At 41.2% G+C, this 17,779-nt stretch overlaps 1 protein-coding gene across 1 annotated transcript in view; it reads left to right on the top strand.

Annotated features, from left to right (window-relative positions):
• Positions 1 to 4,390: 4,390 nt before the first annotated feature.
• wdr11 (WD repeat domain 11) overlaps positions 4,391 to 17,779 on the top strand; it is a 411,155-nt gene continuing 397,766 nt past the window's right edge. Inside the window, exon 1 of the mRNA XM_060925398.1 lies at positions 4,391 to 4,594. Coding sequence (XP_060781381.1) covers positions 4,509 to 4,594 — 86 coding nt within the window. The 5' untranslated portion in view covers positions 4,391 to 4,508. The remainder of the gene's footprint in view (positions 4,595 to 17,779) is intronic.

Here is a 17,779-nt window from a genome sequence, read left to right as displayed (position 1 = left end):
GCTTTAAGTATGAGTAATTGCTTTCTTGATCACCCCTTTACTAAAAACACCTACAAAATAAAACATACCACTGCTGCGGGCACCCCACCCCATGGGAGTCGTGCCCGTGGTGGTCATGGCCCCAAGGAGCCATGGTCGGCGTCCCTTATTTTCATTTCTGAATGGTGGCAACCCTACTCTAAACTGACCGTAGGTGTGAATGTGAGTGTGAATGTTTGTCTGTGTCTATTGGCCCTTTTCCACTACCCTTTTTCAGCTCACTTCAGCTCACTTCAGCCCGACACGGCTCGCGTTTCGACTACCTCAGAGCAGCATGACTGAGCTCACTTCAGCCTTACTCAGCACCCAAAACTCGCATGGTTTTGGAGTGGGGCTGAAGTGAGCCGAACCGAGCCGAGTGGGGCTAAGGGTGTGAGGAGACACTCCCCTGTGCACTGATTGGTGAGGAGGAGTGTCCTCACATGCCTACACACGCCCCGTGAGCACGCTGGGATCTGTAAACACCGTAAACCTGGAAGAAGAAGAATTACGACAAAGAAGAAGAAGATCAGAAAACTAGAAGATGGAAGACCAACCCAAGCGAGGAAAGGCCAGCCAGTGGTCCATCGTGGAGACACAGACGTTTCTCTGTGTTGTGGCTGAGGAGCACATCTCTTTCTGAAGCCTTATGCGCCTCGCCTCATCTATACGCTCTTGCCAGTATCTGTTGGAGTTGTCAGTGACAACAAGCCACAGCACCAAGACCAGCAACACTAACGACTCCATGTCCTCCATGTTTATTGTTTACTATCCGGGTCGTGAGACTACCGCTTAAAAGGTCACTGATGTCACTGTTTGCGCCGCCTAACGACATCACGTGACGTCCACCCACTTTCGCTAACTCCACCGAATGTGTCCACCCACTTCCAGCCAGCACGGTTCAGCGCGGTTGTAATCGAAATGCAATCCCAACAGCCCCACTCAGCTCGACTCAGCCCAACTCAGCACAGCACGGCTCAGCCCAACTCAGTCGCGTTGGTAGTGGAAAAGCCCCATATGTGTCAGCCCTGTGATGACCTGGCGACTTGTCCAGGGTGTACCCCGCCTTTCACCCGTAGTCAGCTGGGATAGGCTCCAGCTCGCCTGCGGCCCTGTAGAACAGGATAAAGCGGCTAGAGATAATGGATAGATGGAATAGATATTCAGAGCTCTTCAGTGATTAAACAATCAGTCTAACAGGGCACACCTGAGCAGCAAGAAACACCTCAGTCACATGTTCCAGTATTTTTGTTCAGTGCCATGTTTTAATTGTTTAATACGTATAGATGTAAATACACTGTCATGAAATGAATCCTGAAATTTTAATTTATTGCCTCAAAGTCAAATAGACTGGTACCAAAATCCAGAATTGTGACACCCAAAGGCATTTTTGAGACAAAGTCGGCAAACAGTCTTATTTTGTCAATTTGGGTGTGCCGAATTCAAATCTGCAATATGCCGAGCTCTATCTGACCTCTGTTGACCTCTAGAGGTCATTGAACTTTGGGCCTGTAAACGTCTCAGCTGAACCCAGTTTCTCAGCTTTCTAAGGAATGAAATGTACTAAAATGATTAATGAAGTTAGCAAATGGCCTTGTTTGTTAAATGTTTGGGTGCTGAATTCATTTTTCATTTGTAAAACGACATATGACCTCTGATAACCTCAAGGTCATTAAACTTGGCCTATAGGCCTATGCATTTAACGGCATTTTTAAACTGACTTTACTCCCCCAAAAAGAATATGAACAGACAAAAAACAAATAGAAAGGAACAAATACAACATTAAATGCCAGTCCATGTACATGTGACTTACTTTTCACAATGAGAATGCCTAGGCGATCACCTTACATAACATTGCATTACATTTAGCGGTTATTGTTTATACAAAGCTACTGGAAAAAGGACAGATTCAGCAGCATACAAAATGTGGGGGCATACAGGGTATACAGGTTAATCAGGGTTAGTATATATGAGAGTTTTTTTCTTTGTTGTTTGTTTTTTGTAAAGGCTTTACCCCGTTTAAAACAAAACAAACAACAAAGAAAAAAACTCTCATATACAGGGAGTGCAGAATTATTAGGCAAGTTGTATTTTTGAGGATTAGTTTTATTATTGAAAAACAACTATGTTCTTGATGAACCCAAAAGACTCATAAATATCAAAGCTGAGTATTTTTGGAAGTTGGAGTAGGGCTTTCTTAGTTTTAGCTATCTTAGGAGGATATCTGTGTGTGCAGGTGACTATAACTGTGCATAATTATTAGGCAACTTAACAAAAAACAAACATATACCCATTTCACTCATTTATTTTCACCAGGGAAACCAATATAACAACTCAACATTCACTAATATACATTGCTGGCATTCAAAAACAAAAAAAACAAAAACAAATCAGTGACTAATATAGCCGCCTTTCTTTACAAGGACACTCAAAAGCCTGCCATCCATGGATTTGGTCAGTGTTTTGATCTGTTTGCGATCAACATTGCGTGCAGCTGCAACCACAGCCTCCCAGACACTGTTCAGAGATGTGTACTGTTTCCCCTCCTTGTAGAGCTCACATTTGATGAGGGACCACAGGTTTTCTATGGGGTTCAGATCAGGTGAACAAGGAGGCCACGTCATTAATCTTTCTTCCTTTAGACCCTTTCTGGCCAGCCATGCTGTGGAGTACTTGGATGCGTGTGATGGAGCATTGTCCTGCATGAAAATCATGTTTTTCTTGAAGGATGCTGACTTCTTCCTGTACCACTGCTTGAAGAAGGTGTCTTCCAAAAACTGACAATAGGACTGGGAGTTGAGCTTGACGCCATCCTCAACCCGAAAAGGTCCCACAAGCTCATCTTTGATGATACCAGCCCATACCAGTACCCCACCTCCACCTTGCTGGCGTCTGAGTCGGACTGGAGCTCTCTGCCCTTTGCTGATCCAGCCACGAGCCCATCCATCTGGCCCATCAAGACTCACTCTCATTTCATCTGTCCATAAGACCTTAGAAAAATCAGTCTTGTGATACTTCTTGGCCCAGTCTTGACGTTTCATCTTGTGTGTCTTGTTCAGTGGTGGTCGTTTTTCAGCCTTTGTTACCTTGGCCGTGTCCCTGAGTATTGCACACCTTGTGCTTTTTGACACTCCAGTGATGTTGCAGCTCTGAAATATGGCAAAACTGGTGGCGAGTGGCATCTTGGCAGCTTCATGCTTGACTTTCCTCAGTTCACGGGCAGTTAGTTTGCGCTTTTTTTTTTCAACGCGCTTCTTGCGACCCTGTTGACTATTTTGAATGAAGCGCTTGATTGTTCGATGGTCACGCTTCAAAAGCTGGGCAATTTTAAGAGTGCTCCATCCCTTTGCAATATATGTCACTATTTTTGACTTTTCTGAGTCCGTCAAATCCCTCTTCTGACCCATTTTGCCAAAGGAAAGGAAGTTGCCTAATAATTTTGCACACCTGATATAGGGTGTTGATGTCATTAGACCAGACCCCTTTCCATTACAGAGATGCACATCACCTGGTATGCTTAATTGGTAGGAGGCTTTCAAGCCTATGCAGCTTGGAGTAGGCCAACATGCATAGAGAGGGTAATGTGGTCAACATACTCATTTGCCTAATAATTCTGCACTCCCTGTATACTAACCCTGATTAACCTGTATACCCTGTATGCCCCCACATTTTGTATGCTGCTGAATCTGTCCTTTTTTCAGTAGCTTTGTATAAACAATAACCGCTAAATGTAATGCAATGTTATGTAAGGTGATCGCCGAGGCATTCTCATTGTGAAAAGTAAGTCACATGTACATGGACTGGCATTTAATGTTGTATTTGTTCCTTTCTATTTGTTTTTTGTCTGTTCATATTCTTTTTGGGGGAGTAAAGTCAGTTTAAAAATGCCGTTAAATGCATAGGCCTATTATAGGCCAAGTTTAATGACCTTGAGGTTATCAGAGGTCATATGTCGTTTTACAAATGAAAAATGAATTCAGCACCCAAACATTTAACAAACAAGGCCATTTGCTAACTTCATTAATCATTTTAGTACATTTCATTCCTTAGAAAGCTGAGAAACTGGGTTCAGCTGAGACGTTTACAGGCCCAAAGTTCAATGACCTCTAGAGGTCAACAGAGGTCAGATAGAGCTCGGCATATTGCAGATTTTGAATTCAGCACACCCAAATTGACAAAATAAGACTGTTTGCCGACTTTGTCTCAAAAATGCCTTTAACTCCTTAAATAAGCACTTTTTTGAATTTTGGTCCCAGTCTAAAACGTTTCCCGTGTTTACTACATCATTTCAAACATCATGGTCCGTCAACAGACATAGGAACCACAGTTGCGAGTAATCGTTCGCTTCCGGGAACCAAATCGTGACGCACTTGACTTACTTCCTGTTTACAAGCCTATTTGACAACCATTCATTTGTGAATCATCGTTAAACTTATCACAATTCCAGCTACAGTACTTTCATGTAGTATCGACAGTCTTTAGTTACAGCCATGATTCCGTACACTGTAAACATTAAACTGTCTGCACGGACACTCACCGGGACTCTCAGTTTACAAAACAAAACTGCAGTTGACTGGTGAGTAGCATTAGCTAGCATAGTGGCTAATCGCTGCTGATTCTTATGAATGTTTGTTTTTCAGGTTCAGGGAAGTTTTTATGCTTTTAATATCACGCACTGAATCACTCTGAGACTCATGGCAGTTTTGTTGTCGGTGTCAAAAAAAAAAACAAAAACGCTGTCAAGTCATTGTGTGTGTGTGTGTGTGTGTGTGTGTGTGAACGCTCATAATGCTGCTTTTAAAGCTTTACATTTATTATTTAGGACAACTGGACCTTCTTTGGACTGCACAACACGAGTCTACATTTTAGCGTATTGTGTCACAACGTGCAGTTTTATGTAGACATTATGTGCACATAAGATATTAAAACATTGCAGCATATACTAGTGCATCTCAGAAAATTAGAATACCATGAAAAAGTTCCTTTTTTTTCCATAATTTAATTCAAAAAGGTAAACTTTCATATATGCTATATTCATTACATGTAAAGTGAAATATTTAAAGCCTTTTTCGTTTTAATTTTGATGATTATGGCTTATAGCTCATGAAAATCAGAAATCCCTAAGATCAATTAAAAAAAAAAGGATTTACAATACAGAAATGTCCAACTTCTGAAAAGTATATTCATTTATACACTCAATACTTGGTTGGGGCTCCTTTATCATGAATTACTGTATCAATGCGGTGTGGCATGAGGGTGATCAGTCTGTGGCACTGCTGAGGTGTTATTGAAGCCCAGGTTGCTTTGATAGTGGCCTTCAGCGTATCTGTATTTTTGGGTCGGGTGTTTCTCATCTTCCTCTTGACGATACCCCGTAGATTCTCTATGGGGTTCAGGTCAGGCAAGTTGGCTGGCCAATCAAACACAGTAATATCATGGTCAGCAAACCATTTGGTAGTAGTTCTGGCACTGTGGGTAGGTGCTAAGTCCTGCTGGAAAAAGAAATCAGCATCTCCAAAAAGCTCATCAGCAGATGGAAGCATGAAGCACTCTAAAATCTCCTGGTAGATGGCTGTGTTGACTTTGGACTTGATAAAATACAGTGGACCAACACCAGCAGATGACATGGCACCCCAAATCATCACAGGCTGTGGAAACTTCACACTGGGCTTCAAACACCTTGGATTCTGTGCCTCTCCAATCTTCCTCCAGACTCTAGAACCGTGATTTCCAAACTAAATGCAAAACGTACTTTCATCTGGAAAGAGGACTTTGGACCACTGAGCAACAGTCCATTTCTTTCTCTCCTTAGCCCAGATAAGACACTTCTGACATTGTCTCTGGCTCAGGAGTAGCTTGATATTAGGAATGCGAAAGTTGTATCCCCTTTCTTGAAGATGTCTGTTCGTGATGGGTCTTGATACACTGACACCAGCCTCAGTCCACTCCTTGTGAAGCTCTCCCAAGTTCTTGAATCAACTTTTCTTGACAATCCTCTCAAGACTGCGGCCATCCCTGTTGCTTGTGCAGCTTTTCCAGCCACCCTTTTCAGCAATGACCTTTTGTGGCTTACCCTCCTTGTGGAGGGCATCAGTGATTATCTTCTGGACAACAGTCAAGTCAGCAGTCTTCCCCATGATTGTGGTTGTGTATACTGAACTAGACCGAGAGATACACTGTGTTCATACTGTTTTACTCAAACTCGAAATGAAATATTCTAATATTTTGAGATGGGTTTTTTTATGTTTTTGTACTGTATGTCATACTGATTACAATTAAAATAGAAAAATGCTTGAAACATTTTAGTTTATGTGTAAGGAGTCTATAATCTACAACCCCGATTCCAAAAAAGTTGGGACAAAGTACAAATTGTAAATAAAAACGGAATGCAATAATGTGGAAGTTTCAAAATTCCATATTTTATTCAGAATGGAACATAGATGACATATCAAATGTTTAAACTGAGATAATGTATCATTTAAAGAGAAAAATTAGGTGATTTTAAATTTCATGACAACAACACATCTCAAAAAAGTTGGGACAAGGCCGTGTTTACCACTGTGAGACATCCCCTTTTCTCTTTACAACAGTCTGTAAACGTCTGGGGACTGAGGAGACAAGTTGCTCAAGTTTAGGGATAGGAATGTTAACCCATTCTTGTCTAATGTAGGATTCCAGTTGCTCAACTGTCTTACTGTAGATCTTTTTTGTCGTATCTTCCGTTTTATGATGCGCCAAATGTTTTCTATGGGTGAAAGATCTGGACTGCAGGCTGGCCAGTTCAGTACCCGGACCCTTCTTCTACGCAGCCATGATGCTGTAATTGATGCAGTATGTGGTTTGGCATTGTCATGTTGGAAAATGCAAGGTCTTCCCTGAAAGAGACGTCGTCTGGATGGGAGCATATGTTGCTCTAGAACCTGGATATACCGTTCAGCATTGATGGTGTCTTTTCAGATGTGTAAGCTGCCCATGCCACACGCACTAATGCAACCCCATACCATCAGAGATGCAGGCTTCTGAACTGAGCGCTGATAACAACTTGGGTCGTCCTTCTCCTCTTTAGTCCGAATGACACGGCGTCCCTGATTTCCATAAAGAACTTCAAATTTTGATTCGTCTGACCACAGAACAGTTTTCCACTTTGCCACAGTCCATTTTAAATGAGCCTTGGCCCAGAGAAGACGTCTGCGCTTCTGGATCATGTTTAGATACGGCTTCTTCTTTGAACTATAGAGTTTTAGCTGGCAACGGCGGATGGCACGGTGAATTGTGTTCACAGATAATGTTCTCTGGAAATATTCCTGAGCCCATTTTGTGATTTCCAATACAGAAGCATGCCTGTATGTGATGCAGTGCCGTCTAAGGGCCCGAAGATCACGGGCACCCAGTATGGTTTTCCGGCCTTGACCCTTACGCACAGAGATTCTTCCAGATTCTCTGAATCTTTTGATGATATTATGCACTGTAGATGATATGTTCAAACTCTTTGCAATTTTACACTGTCGAACTCCTTTCTGATATTGCTCCACTGTTTGTCGGTGCAGAATTAGGGGGATTGGTGATCCTCTTCCCATCTTTACTTCTGAGAGCCGCTGCCACTCCAAGATGCTCTTTTTATACCCAGTCATGTTAATGACCTATTGCCAATTGACCTAATGAGTTGCAATTTGGTCCTCCAGCTGTTCCTTTTTTGTACCTTTAACTTTTCCAGCCTCTTATTGCCCCTGTCCCAACTTTTTTGAGATGTGTTGCTGTCATGAAATTTCAAATGAGCCAATATTTGGCATGAAATTTCAAAATGTCTCACTTTCAACATTTGATATATTGTCTATGTTCTATTGTGAATACAATATCAGTTTTTGAGATTTGTAAATTATTGCATTCCGTTTTTATTTACAATTTGTACTTTGTCCCAACTTTTTTGGACTTGGGGTTGTATAACATTTTCACTTTCTTAAATAACTGATGGAAAATATTGAACTTTTTACACAATATTCTAATTTTTTGAGATGCACTAGTATACTAGTATCACAGCCAGCACCAAAATGAAGTAACAGACTTGGACTAGTGAGCGAGTAAAGCTTCTGTCATGTGGAACAGGAATTTGTTGCCTCATTTTTTTTTAAAGAAGGCTTCGTGTGCAGCTCTGACAGATTTATGACCTTTTATTCTGATGATCTGTTCTAACTCTTTTTTTTCTGAGTCTAAACCCCAAACACACTCCACCCGAGTGGGAGGGGCTTAATTAACTTTTTGACTCCACCCCATGGATGTTTTGTTTTCCAATAGATGACTTGCAACCACGTGATCAAAATGTGCTTCGTCATGAGCGTCCGCCATGACGGTGGATATTGCTGGGTTTCACATGACGTCACATCCGCCTCATTAGTTCTTCAAAACTTTAGCTGGTGGTCTACCAAAGCATTTGTACGGAGAAGGTGCATTGCTCCCATGAAAAACGCCTTATGCTTGTGTTGTTTTAGGTTGTTCGAATCAATCAATCAAACCGTGAAACTGATAAAAGTTTCTTCAGGGTTCGCCGTGAACTAATAAAAAAAAAAAAAGGGGGTGAACGAACACAGGGTTTCACAAAAGAGACATCGAGAAAGGGTTTTGAACCGCTCAGTGAAATCGAAGGGAGCCGAGTCGAAGCATGCTCAAGTTTGCAGTGATCGCTTGGTGAAAAGTTTGCATCGCCCCGTCAGCTACGTCCTTAATGTTTTTCCAAGTATTTTTCTTGCTATGTGGTGGTGTTTTTTTTTTTTTTTAAGTCACGAAGCGCTAAAGTCCCCAGCTGTTTCTTTGTTTACTCCTTACAAAGTCTATATGCATGAAGGTCGCGACAAAATTCTTACCCAGCCGTACAGTTACAATGCGCCATGATCACTTCTTCTCCATCTTGTTTAACTAAGATCCAGGTCTTTTAAAGGGTTTCTGAACTTTGTGAATGATTTAGCTGGGAGATACACTATATTGCCAAAAGTATTCGCTCACCTGCCTTGACTCGCATATGAGCTTAAGTGACATCCCATTCCTAATCCGTAGGGTTCAATATGACGTCGGTCCACCCTTTGCAGCTAGAACAGCTTCAACTCTTCTGGGAAGGCTGTCCACAAGGTTTAGGAGCGTGTTTATGGGAACTCGTGGCTCAGGTGGATAAGGCGCCACACCATAAATCCGGGGACCCGGGTTCGATTCCGACCTGAGGTCATTTCCCGATCCCTCCCCGTCTCTCTCTCTCTCTCTCTCTCTCTCTCTCCTGCTCATTTCCTGTCTCTACACTGTCCTATCCAATAAAGGTGAAAAAAGCTCAAAAAATATCTTTAAAAAAAGTCAAGCCAACTGTTGTTTGTGTACACTTCAACTTGCAGCGCTTCGTTGTAAAGGGGCAGGGTGGTGGTGTAGTGGTTAGCATGGTCGCCTCACAGCAAGAAGGTTCCGGGTTCGAACCCAGCGGCCGGCGAAGGCCTTTCTGTGTGGAGTTTGCATGTTCTCCCCGTGTCTGCGTGGGTTTTCTTCGGGTGCTCCGGTTTCCCCCACAGTCCAAAGATATGCACTGAACCCCTGACTGCTCCCCGGGTGCTGTAGTGTTGCTGCCCACTGCTCTGGGTGTGTGTGCGTATGTTCACTGCTTCAGATGAGTTAAATGCAGAGGATGAATTTCACTGTGCTTGAAGTGTGCATGTGACAAAGGTTTAAAGACGCGAATGAAAAGCTTAAAAAAAACCATCCTTCCACGGGCAAAAACAATACAGGGTTAATTCGGCAGCTTGATACCGAGGTCCTTTACCCAGCTACGTACAAAAAAGTTGTAAGCCTCCATACTCTTCCATGCTTTCATCTGTTTTGCGGTGTAGAAGGACGTCTGCAACACCAGATAGTTCGAGATGTCGGGGAACTCGACTGAAGAGTAGTTTTCGAGATCATATGACAAATCCTTCTTTCCCAGACTGTACGGGTCGATTCCATTGCACATAGCAATCTTCTGAATGTATCTAAAGTGAGCAGTGGCTTCTAGATTACGAGCGTACTCTGATATCGCTAGTTGTTTGCACTACAGCAACCGTTTAGACCACCAGCTATTTCACTTCTGCTAAAATCGCTAAGAAAAGTCACGTGACTGAAACCCAGCAATACAAAGCAACTAGGATGGCAGCCGCTGAAAGCGCGTCTGTATACAATGCTGAATTTTGTCTATATTACCACAATTTGAACGCTCGAGCGAAGATCCGATACAAAGAGAAGATGGGTATGTGTGGTTTTGACCCATATTATTTAAAAAAGTCAGACTTTTCTGAAGATAAGATGCTTCTACCGACCATTGCATACCCAGATATCGCGTTCTGTCTGGTTTGGCTGCCGAAGAATCAAGTCTGACCTTGGACAAAATGTAGCCCATTTTCTGAGTGGGTGCCCAGCCTGGATTGTTTCTATCATATACTTTTGCTGGCGCTTCTAGAAGCGAAATAGTAATACATGTGTTACAATTATTACAACGACCGAGTGAGCCACGACAAGAGAACGCTCATTTTATAGCAAAATTCTTGCAACATGAAATAAAATTCTTCCATCATGATATCGAGAAAGCTTTTGAATCTCACCAGCGGTCAAATGATTACTGCAAACATGAGCTGTTTCGGTTTTAGCCTCTGTTAGATCAGGCCTGCCGATGTTGTTCAGCCGTGCTCATCTCCTCTCCGTACTAAATCTCATAGTTTCCTCGCCCTCTTTCCGGATCACGGACGGAATTCTAAAAAATTGAAATGTCCCACAGTCATGAGGCCATTATTAAAAAATGTTCTGTTTCCGGTCCACCGGCCGGGTGAGTGCCGTTTGTGCGGTTGAAATTTTTTTTTTTTAACGCCGTTTTTTTGACACTTTTTTCGGGTTCGTAAATCTAAAATCGAACTTGGCATTTCCGCATTCCCAGGGCTTTCCACTAAGGCTCATACTAGCCAGCCATGACAAATAAGTAGCCAGCCGGGGGGAGTAAACACAAAATAAACTCCTGTGCACACAGTTCCCAGGATTAAATGTATTTCCCACAGACCATTTATTTATTCACTTTACTCAAATACAAAGTAAAATGGCAGTAAATCATCTTTCTTTTCTTGCGTATTGCATCATGAGGCGTTCCTGGCCTGTAAATCTCTTATTTTCGGTGCATGACACATTCACGCAGCTGAGCATGCTATGAATTAACAACGACAACGGTCTGCAGTGGCGGCGACACAATTAAACACTCGGCGAACATTTCTCCATTTGTGTATGAAAATACACTCCAACCACTCAGTTTGGCTTCATTTACACCCAACGGTGTCTTTTGATGCCAGCACGTAATTGAACGAGAGAAGACTGGTTTACCGGAGACAAAATAAGCGTAATCTCTGCTTCTGTTCCCTCCGACACATGACTGCCTCCGCCGAGTGCGCGCTCACACACACCGCATGTCGGGGCCGCGGATGAGTTACTCTCCCTTGATCAACGAGTCTGCGGGGAATTTGTGGTTATTATCGGTACAAACAGCGCGAATCACAACTTAAATGAGTGCGGTTCAGTTTGACATTATTGTCAGTCTGTTAGATAAACATTTAATTTTATTAAAATCAAAAATTAATATTTAGAGCCTGTGGGCTACAAAAATAATAGTCATTAAAGTAGCCGGCTGGACTTAATTGTGTAGTCGGCAGCCGGCGCTTGTGGAAAGCCCTGCATTCCGCGCAGAATATAGAACTGAATCAGCTCTGCGCATGCGCCGTGCGGCACAAAAAAATGGCAGCCACCATGAAGGAAGGAGATCTGGAGTTTTCAAACATTTGCTGAAGTGTGAAATCGCAAAATGGTATTCTAGCGAACAACAAAATAGTAAAGATTCAGAAAAACAAATCATTCAGTGATCATTTTAATAGTGTAATTTCATCCGAACTCGGCCTAACGCTCGATTTGGAACTACAAAAAGTCCGTGTGTCGGACATTTTAAGTACCTTTTGTAAAAGTTTCGCAAACGTTGCAGTCAGCATTTAAAATGCTAACTTAAAGTTTTTGTACAAGTTTCAGTTGATTAAACTGTCATATTTTATTAAATGTGTCTGCTTTTGTAATAAAAAATACTGAAAGAAAAAGCAAACACAGCATTGCGATTTCTTATCCATCCATATATTAAAAAAAAAAAATCCCTCCCTCCCGACTGAATTTTTTTGCTCACCCGGTGGACAGGAAATGGATTTTTTTTTTAAGGATGGCATGAGTACTGTTGTGACCACAACCATATACAGCACAAAGATATGGCATAGCTAAAGGAACACTTAAAGCAGTGGGAAAACAGAGAGTTGCGCATGCATGGTTATGTTTTGTATGGAATGTCACTTGACCCCACATTTGTATATCCACCAACATGGCCGACATCCGGGTTTCTATGTTGCTTTGATGTCACTTGCAAGTCAAGGATAAGGGGGTGTAGTGGTTAGCACTGTTGCTTCACAGCAAGAAGGTCCTGGGTTCGAGCCCAGCATCCGACAAGGGCCTTTCTGTGCAGAGTTTGCATGTTCTCCCCGTGTCCGCGTGGGTTTCCTCCGGGTGCTCCGGTTTCCCCCACAGTCCAAAGACATGCAGGTTAGGTTAACTGGTGACTCTAAATTGACCGTAGGTGTGAATGTGAGTGTGAATGGTTGTCTGTGTCTATGTGTCAGCCCTGTGATGACCTGGCGACTTGTCCAGGGTGTACCTCGCCTTTCGCCCGTAGTCAGCTGGGATAGGCTCCAGCTTGCCTGCGACCCTGTAGAACAGGATAAAGCGGCTACAGATAATGAGATGAGAAGCAAAGGGTCGTCTTGCACCAAATATTGACTTTGTTTCATTTATTATGGCTTACTGCTGTTTATAGTATTTTTTTTTTAATGTTGCAACATTTAATTTCATTATTTTTAAGCCATTATTGGTCGACAGCATTTCTTTACATGTGCCTAAGACTTTTGTACAGTACTGTATATTATACAGTAGAACTACAAATCTGTTTAAAAAAAAAGACTGAAAAGATGAACTCTGACTTTTTTTTTTAATTTTTGTAAAACTTCCCTTTGGAAGAGAATGCAGAATTTTAAATCTGCACTTTTTTTCTTAACACTCGTCCTTTATTATTGTTATTATTATTATTGTTATTATCATTATGTTTTGTGGTATATATGGCGTGTTTGTGTAGGAGGGTTCGGTTTGTTGTTCATGTGTCATGATGTTATTTAAAAAAGAAAAGCTGATGGAGTGCAAATACTAGTGAGACTTTGCATACAAGATACAGCTCCATTAGTTTTCCTTAAATCTTTCTTACCATTATGTATTTTTGATATTTGTAAAACAAATGCTATAGCCTATATATTGAGTGTTTTTTGTTTCATTATTGTCTCTAGTAACAATCATGACATTTTGTTTCATTACTGTATATAAAGGAAACAAATACGCCCTAATTTTTTTTATTTTTTATTTTTGACAATGACCTGGATAAAATCAATAGCATTTGTATACTAGAAGGGCGCACGGTTGAGTGTATACCTCCGCCAAGCCACATATCAAAATCAAATCACTTGAACCTAGGATAATACTAAAGCTGGACACCAAATTTCATCAAATCCGTTCACTTTTTTTTGAGTTATATTGGAAAAAAAAAATCCTGGATCTGCATCAAAATCTAATCCATCATTCCTTGGTCCATGGCTCACCTTTCCTCATTATTTCATCAAAATCTGTTCACTACTTTTTCAGTGATGTTGAGAACAGGCAAACGGAGGTGAAGATAACCTCTTCCAACAAAACCGATGGAGGTAATACTATTTATTCACATCATTAGAAGTTGAAAAAGAGAGTGGCTGTGGGGGGAATCAAACTAGCGTGGCAGTATGTACCTTCCGGTCAACAGTGACATATGTTAAGTTACAAACGTGCTAGTAGTGTCAGCTGAGGTGGCCGTGTTTAATGTGTTTACAAGCAGTCAATTCCTCTGTGTGAGGAAAAAGAGGTTGCTGTAGCATGATAGAGTGAACCAGAGTCCAGGAGGAAGAGGTTGTGAAATACAGGCTCTGTTTTGGGGGACAGAAAAAGGGATGTTTGATCAAGTAAAAAAAAAAAAAATTGTGAATGATTTTGAGCAATGACTGTAAAAGCATGAACGGTGTGGCTCCATGCCCTTCTGTTCGATCGACACAAAGCCAAAATTCCTTTCGGATTTGGAACCAGAGTCTGCACGGTAGAAAGGACAGTCAAAGGCAGGTACACCTACTCATTAGGTAGGCCCATTCTTTATTCCCAATACCAAGGTCCAGCACATTGCTAAGGCTGTCAATCACTTCATTCCCAAGTGTGACCACACCTTCTTATGATCTAGTAGAATAACTAATATTACGATCTAGTACAACCCCGATTCCAAAAAAGTTGGGACAAAGTACAAATTGTAAATAAAAACGGAATGCAATAATTTACAAATCTCAAAAACTGATATTGTATTCACAATAGAACATAGACAACATATCAAATGTCAAAAGTGAGACATTTTGAAATTTCATGCCAAATATTGGCTCATTTGAAATTTCATGACAGCAACACATCTCAAAAAAGTTGGGACAGGGGCAATAAGAGGCTGGAAAAGTTAAAGGTACAAAAAAGGAACAGCTGGAGGACCAAATTGCAACTCATTAGGTCAATTGGCAATAGGTCATTAACATGACTGGGTATAAAAAGAGCATCTTGGAGTGGCAGCGGCTCTCAGAAGTAAAGATGGGAAGAGGATCACCAATCCCCCTAATTCTGCGCCGACAAATAGTGGAGCAATATCAGAAAGGAGTTCGACAGTGTAAAATTGCAAAGAATTTGAACATATCATCATCTACAGTGCATAATATCATCAAAAGATTCAGAGAATCTGGAAGAATCTCTGTGAATAAGGGTCAAGGCCGGAAAACCATACTGGGTGCCCGTGATCTTCGGGCCCTTAGATGGCACTGCATCACATACAGGCATGCTTCTGTATTGGAAATCACAAAATGGGCTCAGGAATATTTCCAGAGAACATTATCTGTGAACTCAATTCACCGTGCCATCCGCCGTTGCCAGCTAAAACTCTATAGTTCAAAGAAGAAGCCGTATCTAAACATGATCCAGAAGCGCAGACGTCTTCTCTGGGCCAAGGCTCATTTAAAATGGACTGTGGCAAAGTGGAAAACTGTTCTGTGGTCAGACGAATCAAAATTTGAAGTTCTTTATGGAAATCAGGGACGCCGTGTCATTTGGACTAAAGAGGAGAAGGACGACCCAAGTTGTTATCAGCGCTCAGTTCAGAAGCCTGCATCTCTGATGGTATGGGGTTGCATTAGTGCGTGTGGCATGGGCAGCTTGTGCATCTGGAAAGACACCATCAATGCTGAAAGGTATATCCAGGTTCTAGAGCAACATATGCTCCCATCCAGACGACGTCTCTTTCAGGGAAGACCTTGCATTTTCCAACATGACAATGCCAAACCACATACTGCATCAATTACAGCATCATGGCTGCGTAGAAGAAGGGTCCGGGTACTGAACTGGCCAGCCTGCAGTCCAGATCTTTCACCCATAGAAAACATTTGGCGCATCATAAAACGGAAGATACGACAAAAAAGACCTACAGTAAGACAGTTGAGCAACTAGAATCCTACATTAGACAAGAATGGGTTAACATTCCTATCCCTAAACTTGAGCAACTTGTCTCCTCAGTCCCCAGACGTTTACAGACTGTTGTAAAGAGAAAAGGGGATGTCTCACAGTGGTAAACATGGCCTTGTCCCAACTTTTTTGCGATGTGTTGTTGTCATGAAATTTAAAATCACCTAATTTTTCTCTTTAAATGATACATTTTCTCAGTTTAAACATTTGATATGTCATCTATGTTCTATTCTGAATAAAATATGGAATTTTGAAACTTCCACATCATTGCATTCCGTTTTTATTTACAATTTGTACTTTGTCCCAACTTTTTTGGAATCGGGGTTATAGAATAACTAATTTATGGGAGGAAAAAAGAATGTGCCGATATTTGCACAGGGGAAACTAGCCATTCAGATTAGACATTCTAGATGGAAAGACAGTTTAGATAATAAAAGTGACATTGAAGAGAAGCTATTTTGTGATGAAATACATGGGAATTGGTGGTGCTACACATTACCCTGCAGGCAACCAACAGGGGCGCTAGACCTGTGATTGCTTAACTTTTTAAAAGACAAAAAAAATTTAAGTGCAGGATCAGTGGAAAACAACAGGGCTGACCATTTCATTGAAATGCAGAACTAATATATAAACTTCATACCTTCGTGCCCCCGTGTAATATCCTCATATGTAGGGCCTCCAATTTTCCGCGATTGCGGAAAACGGATGGAAATTGGGGTCAGGTCAGAAACGGAATTAGTGCTCAGAAATGGAATCTACGGAGCCCCTCTGGTGACATGGGTGAAAAAAAAAAATTCTGTGGCCACGAGTTGATAACAAGAACCTATTCCATGGCCATGCCTTGCTTAATGCATGGGAACGAGATGATTATTGGGTGGCTACTAATTAATAACGCGTGGCCACGAGATGATTCAAGTTCCAGCCTGATGGGATGATGTCCAGTTTTTGAGCGGCCGTCAGTTGTGCAATAAATACAGGATTTATCCTGTATGATGAAATCTATAACTTCCCCGAGGTCAGCATGTTGTCTACGTTTGAGCCCGTGCTTTTTGATCAGCCGAATTAAGTGTCTCTTGCTCAGAATTACTCCATGTCTAACTGCAAGTGATTTAAGGAGATCATTATAATTCATTCCTAGATTAAAATAAAACAAAATCAGATCAAACTTGTCCATATTTGCGGCTGAAGCTACTGATGCCAGAAAGTCAACAGTCTCAGTGATGAAATGACTAACACTTCTCGTGGCCACGCGTTATTAATTCGTGGCCACGGAATAGGATCTCGTTCCCATGCATTAAACAAGTCGTAGCCACGGAATAGGATCTCGTTCCCACGCGTTAAACAAGTCGTGGCCACGGAATATTTTCAAGCACAAAGGAACTCCTAATGCTGTATTATAATGGTGATCTTGAAGGCAGATTTTGAACAGTCAGATTTCCATTAGTAGTTTGCACCAAGGCTTTTCAGTTTAACATTATATAATAGCAACTGATTATTTTCATGATTTAATGGTTTATGTTCTTAAATAAGAAGTTATGTTCCGAAGAATGATTTTCTAAATAAAGAGTTTGAAGACTTGTGCATTATTAAATGAATAATTTACAGGCCAAATGTAAATTCAACTAATAATAGAGTTAACTGTTAAATAATTTGAATCATTTAAAGTATATATTAAATGGACACTGTCACACACTTTGTTAGACCTGTCATTGCACTGAAAACATTGTAAGCATAACAATGAATAAAAGTTTGAAAAACATGGACAAAATGATAACTGGGATTGTTTTATTTAAATGTATAAAGAGTAAGGATAACCATAAAAGTATTAATATACAATATAAAGTTTTAAAGAAAATAGCAGGAGCCAGTCAACAATCAAGTTAACAGCACTAATGAACTACAGTCTTAAATAAATGAAAGAAACAAATTTTCAGTGAAGTGAAATTTAGTGTTGATTTTAAAGTGCATTAAGATGTTAGACTGTGTACAGAAAGTTTAAAGCTTTATATGAAGTTGTACTACAGCAGGCCAGTAAAGCAGGATTATAGGGATAGAGGCAGAAGGACAACAAACA

Source organism: Neoarius graeffei, chromosome 7, assembly GCF_027579695.1.
Source record: "Neoarius graeffei isolate fNeoGra1 chromosome 7, fNeoGra1.pri, whole genome shotgun sequence".
Classification (NCBI taxonomy): domain Eukaryota; kingdom Metazoa; phylum Chordata; class Actinopteri; order Siluriformes; family Ariidae; genus Neoarius; species Neoarius graeffei.
Note: the sequence above shows the minus strand (reverse complement) of the source record. Positions and strands in the feature narration are given on the sequence as shown.